Raw genomic sequence first — 15489 nt, forward strand, 5'->3', positions numbered from 1 at the left:
CAATTCTACCAACACACGGAGTAAAAGATCAGGGTGAAAGCACAGCCTGTCTCCTGGAAAGCTTTGAAAAATATTTGTTTTGGAAATAAATCTGCTTGTAGTGAACATAAATTTCAGTCCCTTTCCCTGAATTACCTGTTTATAGGAAAAACTATTTGAAAAGCTTAGTTGTTTTTTAAAAAGGTGTCTCATTAAAGACTTACTGCTTTATCTTCTGTTTCCAATGTTTATCACTTAACATATTGAAATAGTAATGTATAAAACGGATCACACAATTCTAAAAAAAAAAAAGACTGCTTTTTATTTTTCTACATTGCATTTAAAAAATAAACTTTTAGTTTTGCAACTTAATGCTTTTTAGAGCATTGAATATTTAAACAGGAGATATTCAGGCTGTGGTTGCTCTTTTTCTGTAGTCAGTTTTAGTTTAAAATATGGAAATCAAGTTACAGTAACTGGGTCATGAGGAACCCCATCTTCTTCCATTTGCAGCCAGAGGAAGCGAGAGGCCGTAGGAGCCAAATATAACAGGATCTGTGGCCAGCCTACCTTAGATGGTCAACATCTATCTTGCCAATTTTCGTAAGTCCATTTTCTTAAAGCAGTCCACGGCTACAAGTGGATTTTCACCAAGAACTTCACACTTAGGCTGATGGCACACAATCTGACTCCAAAGAAATCCAGCCTTAAACCTAAGGAAATTACAATAAAATCTCTTCCTTGATTTTATTTTTGAAGTGTTCATGGAAGTTGCCTTGGAGTATGAATCGTGGACTTTAGGCTTTTGTATATTAACGCCCAGAGATACAGAAGGAGAAAGGGCAGTATTTGTGAATGTAGAAAGAGCCACTGAAAACTTGATGTATAGGTAAAGCACTTATTTTTTGTTTGTTTATTAGTTCTTGTTTTCTATAAATAAAGCACTATTTACCTATTCATGAGAGTGTGCCTCAGTGTGGGTCCTCAGTTCCTTTTAGGTAGGTTGAGTGAGTTTCACTCCCCAAACTTGAGTCCTTCAAGGACCATCTTTGTGATCTTTGTCACGTCTGCAAACATTCAACATTTTTCTTTAATTTCTCTGACATTTAATTTAGCCTTTTTCTAGGTGATATCTGTGCAACCGTAGACTCGGTGTGTCAGATCACCTAAAATCACAAGTACTGCAGGCAGCATCTGCTCAGAGGTTGGAACTGGGAGCTGGATCCCTAACTCTCCTTCCAGCTCTGAAATTCAATAAGCATGGCGTCTGGAGTTTCCTGCCTTGTGGCTACACCACAAGGTTACACCAGTGGTTGTTTATGCATTTTTCCCAGTCAATACATAGAAGTTGACAGCCTTCTATATATATTAGAATATTAGACTATATGTAAGAATATAATATATAGTAGAATAAATATTACATTTTACAGTTATTTTTCAAATGTGAGGTATAAGTTACAGTTTCTTAGGATTCAGCATGTTTCTTCAACTAGATTTTTTTAATGTTTTATTTTAATTGAGGAGAGCAAAACCTGATGATCTTAATTGTCAAATCACCCAATAGGAAATACATGGGTTTGTAGGACCTTCAATACTGCCTTAAAAACACAAGTAGAAAACATGTAAAACATACAGTGTTAATAATGCAGAAGAAAAATATGGAATTTAGAACATAGGGTTTTATGTTCACCGCTCTGAAGCTGTCATGGGAAAACACCTAAGTTATGATAAATACCTGTGTACCAAAACTGAAGTCATGTTCTGCATTATTTGTGAGGAATATTGTCAGAAGCCAACTGGATGTTGTCATATATTCAAATCAGGTTCTTTGCTGAGTGGAAATACATTAATCTCGTGTGTGTGTGTGTGTGTGTGTGGGTGTGTGTGTGTGTTTAGGAAGATATTATAAAGCCTCTCTTTAATGGGTTTCTTTAAAACCAAACTTAATGTCATGTTTTGCAAAGGGGGTTACAAACCAAAATAAAGGGGATAACTAAATGTGGTGAGTTTTATGTATCCTCCTAGCTTAAGTAGAATACTGTGCTCTGCTCAGTCAGAGATGAAATGTTTGTTGCCTTGCCTACCATCTATAAGCATTTAATTTGCTACACAAATAAACTGTGGATAGAGATGTTTAACCTTGTGTGACATTACTTTAACAGAGAGAAGGAGCAAGAAAGGGAAGAACAGTTAATGGAAGACAAGAAAAGGAAGAAAGAGGATAAAAAGAAAAAAGAAGCCACTCAGAAGGTGGGTTTTACCAATTAAAGTCTGTCTTTACGTAGCCAAGCATCTAGAATAAGTAACTGCCTTAGTTTGGATACCTGACAATCTTAATAATGCTACTTGAAGCATTAATTTACTTAAGAGTTTTAAGATTTGAAAGTGGGAGAAAGTTAAAGACCTGCATTTGTTACCATAAAGTAGATGTTAAATTAATGCTATAGCTGATTTTATTGAAAACAACAGTAAACAATACTGAGAAAAGCAAGAGAGTTACCGACACTTAAATGCTTGTACTGTTTCCTTATTTGTGTCATGATTAATCTCCATTTTCTTAAGCTTGTAGAATAACTTTTCAAAGCTTGCCATTTGCCCTGATCTTGTCCTTCTGGTCCACCTACAACATTATCATTTATATGAGTCTACCTTTTGATAATTCTGTAAAGAAATCTCCCTCAGAGAGGATCTGGTGGGCTTGCTTCATGCTCTGAGGGAGATAGTATTGCACAGCTTTGAGGCATTTGCTTGGGGAAAAAGAGATGCTAAAAGAAAAAAAGACAGAGCTTCCCTGGTGGTGCCGTGGTTGAGAATCAGCCTGCCAATGTAGGGGACACGGGTTCAAGCCCTGGTCCAGGAAGATCCCACATGCCGCAGAGTGACTAAGCCCGTGAGCCACAACTACTGAGCCTGCGCTCTAGAGCCTGCAAGGCACAACTACTGAGCCGGCGTGCCTAGAACCCGTGCTCCCCAACAAGAGAAGCCACCGCAATGAGAAGCCCGCTCACCACAATGAAGAGTAGCCCCCGCCCTCTGCAACTAGAGAAAGGCTGCGCGCAGCAACGAAGACCCAACACAGCCAAAAATAAATAAATAAGTAAATTTATAAAAAAGAAAAAAAGACATAGGACTGACAGCTGTCAACTGTCAAGTCTTAGTTGAAGTGTTTGCCTGACAGTGTTGTGGGGAACAGAGAGTGGGTAGACCTCCCCGCCCTGCCCCCTCTGCTGAAGAACGTGCCCCTCTGCCCTGGCCACTGTCTGAGCTAACTTCCCCCACTTCACTGCAGACTCTGGCTCGGCACGGTTGCATTTCTGCCTTTGCAAAGTGCCCGGCAGAATCACTTTGCCTCTAGTTCTTGTTACCACCACCTGAAGCACTTGGGAAGCAGGGCCTCAGTGTGAGGCAGGTTTGAGGGTCCCTGCTGTGGAGCCAGGTTACTGAAGCTAAGTTCATGGAGGGGAAACAGTTACCAGCTTCAGAGGGAACTCTAGATTTAGAAACAGACTCTAGAAATTCGAACTCAAGGGACACTACAAGTTACCCCAGCACTGTTGGATAGAGTGTTTCCCATTATTCTGTTCTCTGAATTATTGAAATCATTTGGGAGTGCGGGCACAAAAAAAAACAGTGGAAATATTTTCTGAATTGGATTGCATATGACACTGCCACATTAAACATGTGAAATGTAATTTATCTTTTCTTCAAGACTTAATTAAAAGGAATATTTATTATTGTTTGGTGCTGTAATAGACTACTGTGCTCTTTAAGGTTTTGTCTGCTTTTAATTGTGTTTCTGGTTCTGTTAATAGTGGTGTGCTCACCATCACATCTTCATGCTGTCAGGGTACCTGCTTCTAATCTGAGCTTGTTAGAACTGCCTAAAATGACAGTAAAGAGCCTGAATAAAAATGTCAGATGACGACCCAGAGGCTTTTTTTTTTTTTTTTTGCAGTACGTGGGCCTCTCACTGTTGTGGCCTCTCCCGTTGCGGAGCACAGGCTCCAGACGCACAGGCTCAGCAGCCATGGCTCACAGGCCCAGCCGCTCCACGGCATGTGGGATCTTCCCGGACTGGGGCACGAACCCATGTCCCCTGCATCGGCAGGTGGACTCTCAACCACTGCGCCACCAGGGAAGCCCCCAGAGGCTTCTTTTTTATACTTGGTGGATACTGCCACATTCCACGTCACCAAGGTTGTGATGTGCGGGTCCACCAGCTCTAGGGTATCAGGGGCATTGTACCCACATGCAGTGACCTTCCTACAGGAGTGATGGGATAGTGAACCTCAGTGTAGGCTTCCTTCCTTCCTCCCTCCCTCCCTCCCTCCCTCCCTCCCTCCCTTCCTTCTTTCCTTCCATTTATGGCTGCCTTGGGTCTTCGTTGCTGCGCGTGAGCTTTCTCTGGTTGCAGCAAGTGGAGGCTGCTCTTTGTTGCGGTGCGTGGGCTTCTCATTGCGGTGGCTTCTCTTGTTGTGGAGCACGGGCTCTAGGCGTGCGGGCTTCAATAGTTGTGGCACGCGGGCTCAATAGTTGTGGCTCATGGGCTCTAGAGCACAGGCTCAGTAGTTGTGGTGCACGGGCTTGCTCTGTGGCACGTGGGATCTTCCCGGACTGGGGCTCGAACCTGTGTCCCCTGCATTGGCAGGCAGATTCTCAACCACTGCGCCACCAGGGAAGCCCCAAGGCTTTCTTCCTTTAGGGCATTCACATTTCATCTAATAAATTGTTACAAAAATTGGATTTTGCAGTCTGTGGGAATACGTGGTTATAAGCTGGCCGCTGGGGAACTTGAACAAAGGCTGGTTACAAGAAGATGCCTAATAGAGTGATTGTTTTAGGCAATGTACAGTTCATCCTCATTCTTCACATAGATAACAATGTTTTTTAACCTGAAACGTCAATACTAGAAGTGATTAATAAAATGTGCATCTGTAAACCTTCGTTGTGGATCCTACTAAGAAAAATGATTTAAAATAAAAGATGGTGTGGATTTATTTGAGAGTGAATTGGGATTATTTATGCAGAGAATTTCATATATACAGCTGGACAGTCACCCCCGTGTATTTGCATCTGCATTAAGAACTGGTTTAAAAGTTACAGCAAAGAGGAAAATCACCATAAATGAAATTTCAAATGGTTAATTATGAACAATAAAAATTCACTCATTTTTGTTCAGAAATGTTCTAGATTGGCTGACACAGGATCTAGGCTTAACACATGGCCTTTGATATTGTTTTATCATACTGAACCATTGTGTAATTTCAGAATTAGATTCTGATTTAGCACTTTTAAGGAGCGAGCACAAAGCTCACCATGTGACTGTCTTAGTGGTTTCTGACCTCACTGTAGAGACAGCACCTCAACTAGGAGGCATAAAATGTGCTATAATGCAAAGAATGGTAGAGAATGTGCCAGAGGTTCTATAATGGGGTCATTCATTCAGTCAGTCAGCAAACGTGCTATAATGCAAAGAATGGTAGAGAATGTGCCAGAGGTTCTATAATGGGGTCATTCATTCAGTCAGTCAGCAAACATTTGTGGTGCCTCTTCCTAGTGCTTCCACATCTTTCTCTCAGCCTACCCCATTGCTTTACAATCATCTCTTTCTGTCTACCCCATTAGACTGGCTCTTAAGTTTCTCAAGACTTTATTCATATTTGTATTTCCAGTAACTAGGACAGTGCCCAGTGCAAAAGTGTCAAAAAATGTTTGTTTGGGCTTCCCTGGTGGTGCACTGGTTGAGAGTCTGCCTGCCGATGCAGGGGACACGGGTTCGTGCCCTGGTCCGGGAAGATCCCACGTGCCGTGGAGCGGCTGGGCCCGTGAGCCATGCCCGCTGAGCCTGCGCGTCCGGAGCCTGTGCTCCACAACAGGAGAGGCCACAACAGTGAGAGGCCCATGTACCGCAAAAAAAAAAAAAAAAGTTTAATAAGTGAATGGGGATGGCGGAGTCAAGATGGCATACTAGGAGGACGTGGAATTCACATCTCCTCACAACTAGGGCACCTACCAGGCACCAGTGGGGGACCACGGACACCTAAGGGGACGGGAGGAACCCCCAGCAACGGGCTTGCGGGATCTTGGTTCCCAGGCCGGAGGTCGGGCCCGAGCTCCTGTGGTGGGAGCTCCGAGTCCAAACCACTGGACTAACAGAGAACCTCAGACCCCAAGGAATATCAGTCGGAGGGAGGCCTCCCAGAGGTCCTCATCTCAGCACCAAGACGCAGCACTATCCCACTGCCTGCAAACTCCAGTGCTGGACCTCTCAGGCCAAACAACCAGTAAGACAGGAATACAGCACCACCCATAAAAAAAAAAAAAAATGAAATGACAAAAAAAATGTTACAGACGAAGGAGAAAGGTAAAAACCTACAAGACCAAATGTAGACGAAATAGGCAACCTACCTGAAAAAGAATTCAGAGTAATGATAGTAAAGATGATCCAAAATCTCAGAAACAGAATGGAGAAAATACAAGGAACATCTAACAAGGATCAAGGAGAACTAAAGAGCAAACAAACAGTGATGAACAACACAATTACTAAAATTAAAAATACTCTAGAAGGAATCAATGACAGGATAACTGAGGCAGAAGAACGGATAAGTGACCTGGAAGATAAAATAGTGGAAATAACTGCCAGGGAGCAGATTAAAGAAGAAAGAATGAAAAGAACTGAGGACAATCTCAGAGACCTCTGGGACAACACTAAACACACCAGCATTGGAATTACAGGGGTCCCAGAAGAAGAAGAGAAAAAGAAAGGTACTGAGAAAATATCTGAAGAGATTATAGTCGAAAACTTCCCTAACATGGGAAAGGAAATAGTCAGTCAAGTCCAGGAAGCACAGAGAGTACCATACAGGGTAAACCCAAAGAGAAACACGCCGAGACACATATTAATCAAACTAAATAAAAGAAAAAATGTTAAATGCAGCAAAGAAAAAGCAACAAAACATATAAGGGAATCCCCATAAGGTTAACAGCTGATTTTTCAGCAGAAACCCTGCAAGCCAGAGGGAGTGGCAGGACATATTTAAAGTGAGGGAAGGGAAGAACCTACAACCAAGATTACTCTACCCAGCAAGGATCTCACTCAGATTCGATGGAGAAATTAAAACCTTTACAGATAAGCAAAAGTTAAGAGAATTCAGCACCACCAAACCAGCTTTACAGCAAATGCTAAAGGAACTTCTCTAGGCAGGAAACACAGGAGAAGGAAAAGACCTACAGTAACAAACCCAAAACAATTAAGAAAATGGTAATAGGAACATACATATCGATAATTACCTTAAATGTAAATGGATTAGATGCTCCAGCCAAAAGACGTAGACTGGCTAAATGGATACAGAAACAAGACCCGTATATATTGCTATCTACAGGAGACCCTGTAGCTGGAGTAGCAATTCTCATATCAGACAAAATAGACTTTAAAATAAAGACTATTACAAGAGACAAAGAAGGACACTACGTAATGATCAAGGGATCAATCCAAGAAGAAGATATAACAATTGTAAATATTTATGTTCCTAACATAGGAGCACCTCAATACATAAGGCAAATGCTAACAGCCATAAAAGGGGAAGCTGACAGTAACACAATCATAGTAGGGGACTTCTAACACCCCACTTTCACCAGTGGACAGCTCATCCAAAATGAAAACAAATAAGGAAACACAAGCTTTAAATGATACATTAAAAAAGATGGAGTTAATTGGTATTTATAGGACATTCCATCCCAAAACAACAGAATACACTTTCTTCTCAAGTGCTCATGGAACATTCTCCATGAGAATGTTCATGGATAGATCATATCTTGGGTCACAAATCAAGCCTTGGTAAATTTAAGAAAATTGAAATCGTATCAAGTACCTTTTCTGACCACAACGCTATGAGACTAGATATCAATTACAGGAAAAAAATCTGTAAAAAAATACAAACACGTAAAGGCTAAACAGTACTCTGCTAAATAACCAAGAGATCACTGAAGAAAGCAAAGAGGAAATCAAAAAATACCTAGAAACACATGACAGTGAAAACACGACAACCAAAACCTATGGGATGCAGCAAAAGCAATTCTAAAAGGGAAGTTTATAGTAATACAGTCCTACCTCAAGAAACAAACATTTCAAATAAACAACCTAGCCTTACACTTAAAGCAACTAGAGAAAGAAGAACAAAAAAACTCCAAAGTTAGCAGAAGGAAAGAAATCATAAAGATCAGACTAGAAATAAGTGGAAAAGAAATGAAGGCAACAGTAGCAAAGATCAATAAAACTAAAAGCTGGTTCTTTGAGAAGATAAACAAAATTGATAAACCCTTAGCCAGACTCATCAAGACAAAAAGGGCAAAGACTCAAATCAACAGAATTAGAAATGAAAACGGAAGAGTAACAGCTGACACTGCAGAAATGCAAAGGGTAATGAGAGATTACTACAAGCAACTATATGCCAATAAAATGGACAACCTGGAAGAAATGGATAAATCTTAGAAAAGCACAACCTTCTGAGACTGAACCAGGAAGAAACAGAAAATATAAACAGACCATTCACAAGCACTGAAATTGAAACTGTGATTAAAAATCTTCCAACAAACAAAAGCCCAGGACCAGATAACTTCACAGGCAAGTTCTGTCAAACATTTAGAGAAAAGCTAACACCTATCCTTCACAAACTCTTCCAAAATATAGCAGAGGGAGGAACACTCCCAAACTCATTCTACGAGACCACCATCACCCTGGTACCAAAACCAGACAAAGATGTCACAAAAAAAGAGAACTACAGGCCAATATCTCTGATGAACATAGGTGCAAAAATCCTCAACAAAATACTAGCAGACAGAATCCAACAACACATTAAAAGGATCATACACCATGATCAAGTGGGATTTATCCCAGGGATGCAAGGATTCTTCAATATATGCAAATCAGTCAATGTGATACACCATATTAACAAATTGAAGGAGAAAAACCATATGATCATCTCAATAGATGCAGAAAAAGCTTTTGACAAAATTCAACATCTATTTATGATAAAAAAACTCTCCAGAAAGTAGGCATAGAGGGAACCTACGTCAACAGAATAAAGGCCACATATGACAAAGCCACAGGCAACATCGTTCTCAGTGGTGAAAAACTGAAACCATTTCCTCTAAGATCAGGAACAGGACAAGGTGGCCCACTTTCACCACTGTTATTCAACATAGTTTTGGAAGTTTTAGCCACAGCAGTCAGAGAAGAAAAAGAAATAAAAGGAATCCAAATCGGAAAAGAAGAAGTAAAACTGTCACTGTTTGCAGATGACATGATACTATACATAGAGAATCCTAAACATGCTACCAGAAACCTACTAGAGCTAATCAATAAATTTGGTAGAGTAGCAGGATACAAAATTAATGCACAGAAATCTCTTGCATTCCTATATACTAATGATGAAAAATCTGAAAGAGAAATTAAGGAAACACTCCCATTTACCATTGCAACAAAAAGAATAAAATACCTAGGAATAAACCTATCTAAGGAGACAAAAGATTGTATGCAGAAAACTGTAAAACACTGATGAAAGAAATTAAAGATGATACAGACAGATGGAGAGATATACTATGTTCTTGGATTGGAAGAATCAACATTGTGAAAATGACTATACTACCCAAAGCAATCTGCAGATTCAATGCAATCCCTATCAAACTACCAAGAGCTTTTTCACAGAGCTAGAACAAAAAATTGCACAATTTGTATGGAAACACAAAAGACCACGAATAGCCAAAGCAATCTTGAGAAAGAAAAATGGAGCTGGAGGAATCAGGCTCCCTGACTTCAGACTATACTGCACAGCTGCAGTAATCAAGAAAGTATGGTACTGGCACAGAAACAGAAATGTAGATCAATGGAACAGGACAGAAAGCCCAGAGATAAACCCATACGCCTATGGTCACCTTATCTTTGATAAAGGAGGCAAGAATATACAATGTAGAAAAGACAGCCTCTTCAATAAGAGGTGTTGGGAAAACTGGACAGCTACATGTAAAAGAATGAAATTAGAACACTCCCTAACACCATACACAAAAATAAACTCAAAATGGATTAATGACCTAAATATAAGGCCAAACAGTATAAAACTCTTAGAGGAAAACATAGGCAGAACACTCTATGACATAAATCACAGCAAGATCCTTTTTGGCCCAAATCCTAGAGAAATGGAAATAAAAACAAAAATAAACAAATGGGACCTAATGAAACTTAAAAGCTTTTGCCCAGCAAAGGAAACCATAAGCAAGACGAAAAGACAACCCTCAGAATGGGAGAAAATATTTGCAAATGAAGCAACCAACAAAGGATTAATTTCCAAAATATACAAGTAGCTCATGCAGCTCAATATTAAAAAAACAAACAACCCAAAGCAAAAATGGGCAGAAGACCTAAATACACATTTCTCCAAAGAAGATATACAGATTGCCAACAAACACATGAAAAGATGCTCAACATCACTAATCATTAGAGAAACGCAAATCAAAACTGCAATGAACTATCACCTCACACCGGTCAGAATGGCTATCATCTAAAAATCTACAAAGAATAAATGCTGGAGAGGTTGTGAAGAAAAAGGAACCCTCTTGCACTGTTGGTGGGAATGTAAGTTGGTACAGCCACTATGGAGAACAGTATGGAGGTTCCTTAAAAAATAAAAATAGAACTACCATATGACCAAGCAATCCCACTATTGGGCATATACCCTGAGAAAACCATAATTCAAAAAGAATCATGTACCATAGTGTTCATTGCAGCACTGTTTACAGTAACCAGAACATGGAAGCAACCTAAGTGTCCATCGACAGATGAATGGATAAAGAAGATGTGGCACATATATACAATGGAATATTACTCAGCTATAAAAAGAAACGAAATTGAGTTATTTGTAGTGAGGTGGCTGGACCTAAAGTCTGTCATACAGAGTGCAGTAAGTCAGAAGGAGAAAAACAAATACCATATGCTAACACATATTATATGGAATCTTAAAAAAAAAAGGTTCTGATGAACCTAGGGGCAGGACAGGAATAAAGACACAGACGTAGAGAATGGACTTGAGGACACAGGGAGGGGGAAGGTAAACTGGGACGAAGTGAGAGAGTAGCATTGACATATATACAGTACCAAATGTAAAATAGATAGCTAGTGAGAAGCAGCTGCATGGCACAGGGAGATCAGCTCCGTGCTTTGCGACCACCTAGAGGGGTGGAATAAGGAGGGTGGGAGGGAGATGCAAGAGGGAGGGGATATACGTATGCATATAGCTGATTCACTTTTTTATACAGCAGAAACTAGCACAACACTGTAAAGCATTTATACTCTGATAAAGATGTTTAAAAAAAAAAGAAAAAAAGAAGTGAATGGTCGGGACTTCCCTGGTGGCACAGTGGTTAAGAATCCGCCTGCCAGTGCAGGGGACGTGGGTTCGATCCCTGGTCTGGGAAGATCCGACATGCTGTGGAGCAAGTAAGCCCGTGCGCCACAACTATTGAGCCTGCACTCTAGAGCCTGTGTGCTGCAACTACTAAAGCCTGTGTGCCTAGAGCCCATGCTCCACAATAAGAGAAGCCACTGCAGTGAGAAGCCCGTGCACCGCAATGAAGACTAGCCCCCACTCGCAGCAACGAAGACCCAACACAGCCATAAATACATACATGCATACATACATACATACATAAATGTATTTAAAAAAATAAGTGAACGGTCAAGAATGGATGCTGGCAACATAATTTTCCTGAAGAACTGACTTTTATTTAGCTAAATTAAGTTTTTTCTACATAGAAATTAAGCACGAGCTTCTTTTCCTTTATGCTCAGTGGTTATGGCGGTTTGCTCTTTCTAGAACCATCCCTGAGTAAACTGTTAGATTTCACTCATGAGAGAGGTGTCAGAGAAGGATTTCACTCACGTTCGTTAGTCTCCTGCTGCTAAAGAATCATTGTTTAGCGTTGGCAGAACATATGTTTTGATCATCCAGCTTTTCACCGTCTGGGGGCAGCTCTTTTTAACAGAACCCACATTATAAGACACATTTGACATTAGTTGGGTTTGTTGCTTACAGCTAGGGAAGGCATTGACTTCCTGTATAACTGTTCTTCCAAATGGCATTGTGAGAAGTATTTACAGTGGTATAATCTTCAGTTGCCTTAAGGAATTGGTATGTGGATACAAATCAGTTCATTCTTCGATATATGGGCTTATAGAAATTATACGGTAGAATTGAGCTCTGTAACAGTACTGGGAAGCACATTCATTTTAAGAGGCTGCCTACCACAGAATCAGTACAGCAGAATTAGCTTGTCTTTTAATGCAAGAATGTAAGAAACACTCCAGGAGGTCATCCAAGTGGATTGTTTTAACTCAGTGGTGTGCTGGAATCCGTTTTGAAGGGGCTGGTTAGCCACAGGACAGACCTTCCAAAGATGACCATGTTTTCATGAACACCCAAAGCAGTAACTTAGTATGATTGCCAGCCACAAATAATTAAACCTCTTCTATAGGAATATTTTTGTTACAGAAGTCGGAGAACTAATATAAAAATATTTTTTGGAAGATTAACAGTTGGGAAAAGGGGGTCAAAATAACCCATGATCTCAATAATGTGATTTAACCCCTATTGGAATTCTGGTGCATTTCCTTTGGAATATTTTTCTTATTCATGACCTTTTGTGGTTTTGCTTAAATATTATAGGGCATGTATAATTAGATGCTCTCCTTTATTTTCCCCTCTTAATAGCAGAAGCAGTTTTCCGTGTGGCTCCTAGTCATCATTTCCAAACTCTCCAAAAACCCATTATTATACTCAGCATATCCAACCTTTTAAGTTAGTCACTTCCAGAAATGTATTAGTTACTATATAAAGAAATACTTTCAACAAAGCAATCTGTATTTGTTCAAAATTTATATATTTCAACCTTATTGAATATTTCTGTTTCACATTATTTTCTATAAACTTTGATGATAATAGCAGTTATTAAGCATTGGTGTAGGATATCTGATTTAATCCTTATAGCATCCTTTTCTGCAAAGGAGATACTGTTATTATCTTCATTCAGAAGGTAAATTAAAAACTGAGATCGCATAGCCAGGAAGTGGCATAGCTTGGTTTTGAATCCAGCTTTCCTACCGTGATCTCTGATGCCTCTGAGTATGGCCCCTTAAACTTTGCTTTCTAGATTTGAAGTCAAGTGTTTGAGTCCATACTCACAGGTAAATCTTTTTGTCTCTGTAGTTAATTTTGTTTCTGGGCCTCATCCATTTGCTTTTCTCTAGTCATTGAGGTCCCTGAATGGGAAATAGCATTCCCAGTGCAAGGACCTCATTTAACGAGAGTGGAATGCTTTTTTGTCTTAAGTTTTAGAATCTTTCATAATGATGGTCGTGTAAGTTATAGCTGGACATATGGCCGTTGTGTTTAGAAGGATGTCTGAACTGACTTTTTCTGAACTTTAGGTATGCCTATGTATCTGACACCTTGAATTACTAATATCAGAATTAAAGTAGTCTTACAATACAATACAGAATTAGAAAGCAAGTCTCATTTACTCACATCTCTTTTACTCACATCTCTTTTGCAGGTCACGGAACAAAAAACCAAAGGTAAGATTTTTTTTTTTTTCCTTTTTAGATTTATGCTCTTTTGTGTTTAGATTTTACACTTTGCTGACTCAGCCTCCAATCCACTTGATTCGTGACAGTGGGTGTAGAGTAATTAAGTTTGGCTGTTTGCAGTCACTGAAGAGCAGTAATGACAAATTAAAAGTACTTAGTGTTTCTAGTTGGCCTTACATTTTTTGGGAGGGAAGAGAGATTAGACAGTGTAATAATACCTTGTTTTGAAAGTAAAGAGGTGATGATTTTGAACTGAACCTTTTCAAAATTTTTCTTAGAACAATAGCAAAAGCAACACACTGGTCCCTACTTTACAGATGGGTTGTTAACCACCTTGCAGAGGGTTGTTCACCACCTTGATCCATGATAGGCATTGAGTCTGAAAATGAGTGTTACATTTAGGATGCTCATGCTGTCTTCTGAACTAGAGCCTGGAATATGCTTTTAAAAAAGATAATGCACTTTAACTCTTACAAAATTGTGATGTGTTGTAAACAGAAGCAGATGTCCCTGAGGTCCTTCTCGACCTCTAATGGTCTGTGTGTATTCAGTTCTTTCTCTTTTGTTCATTTTGATCATGCAGTCTTGCGTAATCAGTGGTCATACTTTTGGTCAGTTCTCCTTAAGAATGGGAGACTTAATTCCTTGAGACCAGTGTTGTAACTCCTAACCTCACCCACTTAAATATGTTGTTGTCTGCTAGCATATGCACTAGAATCATTTGCATAGACTTGTCAAAACACGCAAGCCCAGTCTCCTCTCAAACCTTCATGGTCCCAGGCCACAGCCCTAGCAGATCGATGTAGGGAAGCTCTGCAGGGTGACCACAGTATATGTCCCAAGTTGAGGACCACTACCCTGGATGAAGGGAATCAGATGTGATTATAACATGGGGGAAGAAAAGGGTCATGGAGAGGCCAAGGCTTGATGGGAGGTTCTCTAATGACTGATTTCTAAATTGTTTTGTTTCGTTTTATTGGACCACCAGGCCAAAGTATGTCACACAGTGGTGGAAGACTAATAAAGATGGTACTAGTTTCTTAGGAAACTTAGTTCTGGAAAACTAAAAAATTCTCAGATGAGTAGACATTACTGTCATATATTTCTAATCAAAAAGCATTTCAAAGAGAATATAGTCTGGAACTTTGTAGTGATTTATGAAATAAACTGAGAGAAACTACTATTAGCTGTAATTATTTTAATTAGTTAGAGAGAACAGTGTTCTCCCCTTGTACTTCCAGCCAGTTTCTAACCCAGGGGTAGGCATTATTTTGGAAGTATCTCTATAAATTACTTGTTTGAAATATAAATTATACTTTACCATAGAAATAGTGTTATTGATAGTAGAACAGTGTCCATATTTTCTAAACCAGTATACTGTCTAGGAAAGGATTTTGGCATATAAGTATATTTATAGGACTTTTTGATGATTTATGAGGACAACAGATGAGAAAATTGGCATTTTCCTAAGAAATCCAGACTCTGTGGTTGCTGGAACACAGTGGTTGGGTTCCTGGGCCTGGCCACAGTTCTTAATACTTGTGACTCCAAGGACCAGTTGAGCTGTCGAAATAAGCTGCTCTGTACGTTAAGTGGTATTTCTATTGGAAAACTGAAAATCCGTTAGAGTTTTCTTTCTTTTTTTTTATTTGTACCAGGTCTCTTCTCAGAATCACATTCCTCTTTTCTCTGCCAAAGCCTTACAAATTAAACTTTTTTTTTTACTTACTACCAAAGTTTCCCTCCATTTAGGGTTTTTCTCATACCTACCATAAAATGGAATACAGTTTCACAGTTTCCATACCCCCCTATCGCCACCACCCTCCCACTCAAAAATTAAAATAATCCTGAAGTGAGCTGAGAGCCTGTTTTGG

The 15489-nt window shown here is 39.6% G+C and overlaps 1 protein-coding gene across 16 annotated transcripts in view; it reads left to right on the top strand.

Annotated features, from left to right (window-relative positions):
- TNRC6B (trinucleotide repeat containing adaptor 6B) overlaps positions 1–15489 on the top strand; it is a 251404-nt gene that overhangs the window by 175000 nt on the left and 60915 nt on the right. For 14 of the 16 annotated variants that reach the window (XM_033404923.2, XM_033404928.2, XM_049693900.1 and 11 more), the window contains 2 exons: positions 2142–2229; positions 13582–13603. In XM_033404923.2, the coding sequence (XP_033260814.1) occupies positions 2142–2229; positions 13582–13603 (110 nt within the window). Of the gene's footprint in view, positions 1–490; positions 583–2141; positions 2253–13581; positions 13604–15489 lie in introns of those variants that run through there. The other 2 variants (XM_049693901.1, XM_049693902.1) reach the window with 2 other exon arrangements.

Source organism: Orcinus orca, chromosome 11 (assembly GCF_937001465.1).
Source record: "Orcinus orca chromosome 11, mOrcOrc1.1, whole genome shotgun sequence".
Classification (NCBI taxonomy): Eukaryota; Metazoa; Chordata; class Mammalia; order Artiodactyla; family Delphinidae; genus Orcinus; species Orcinus orca.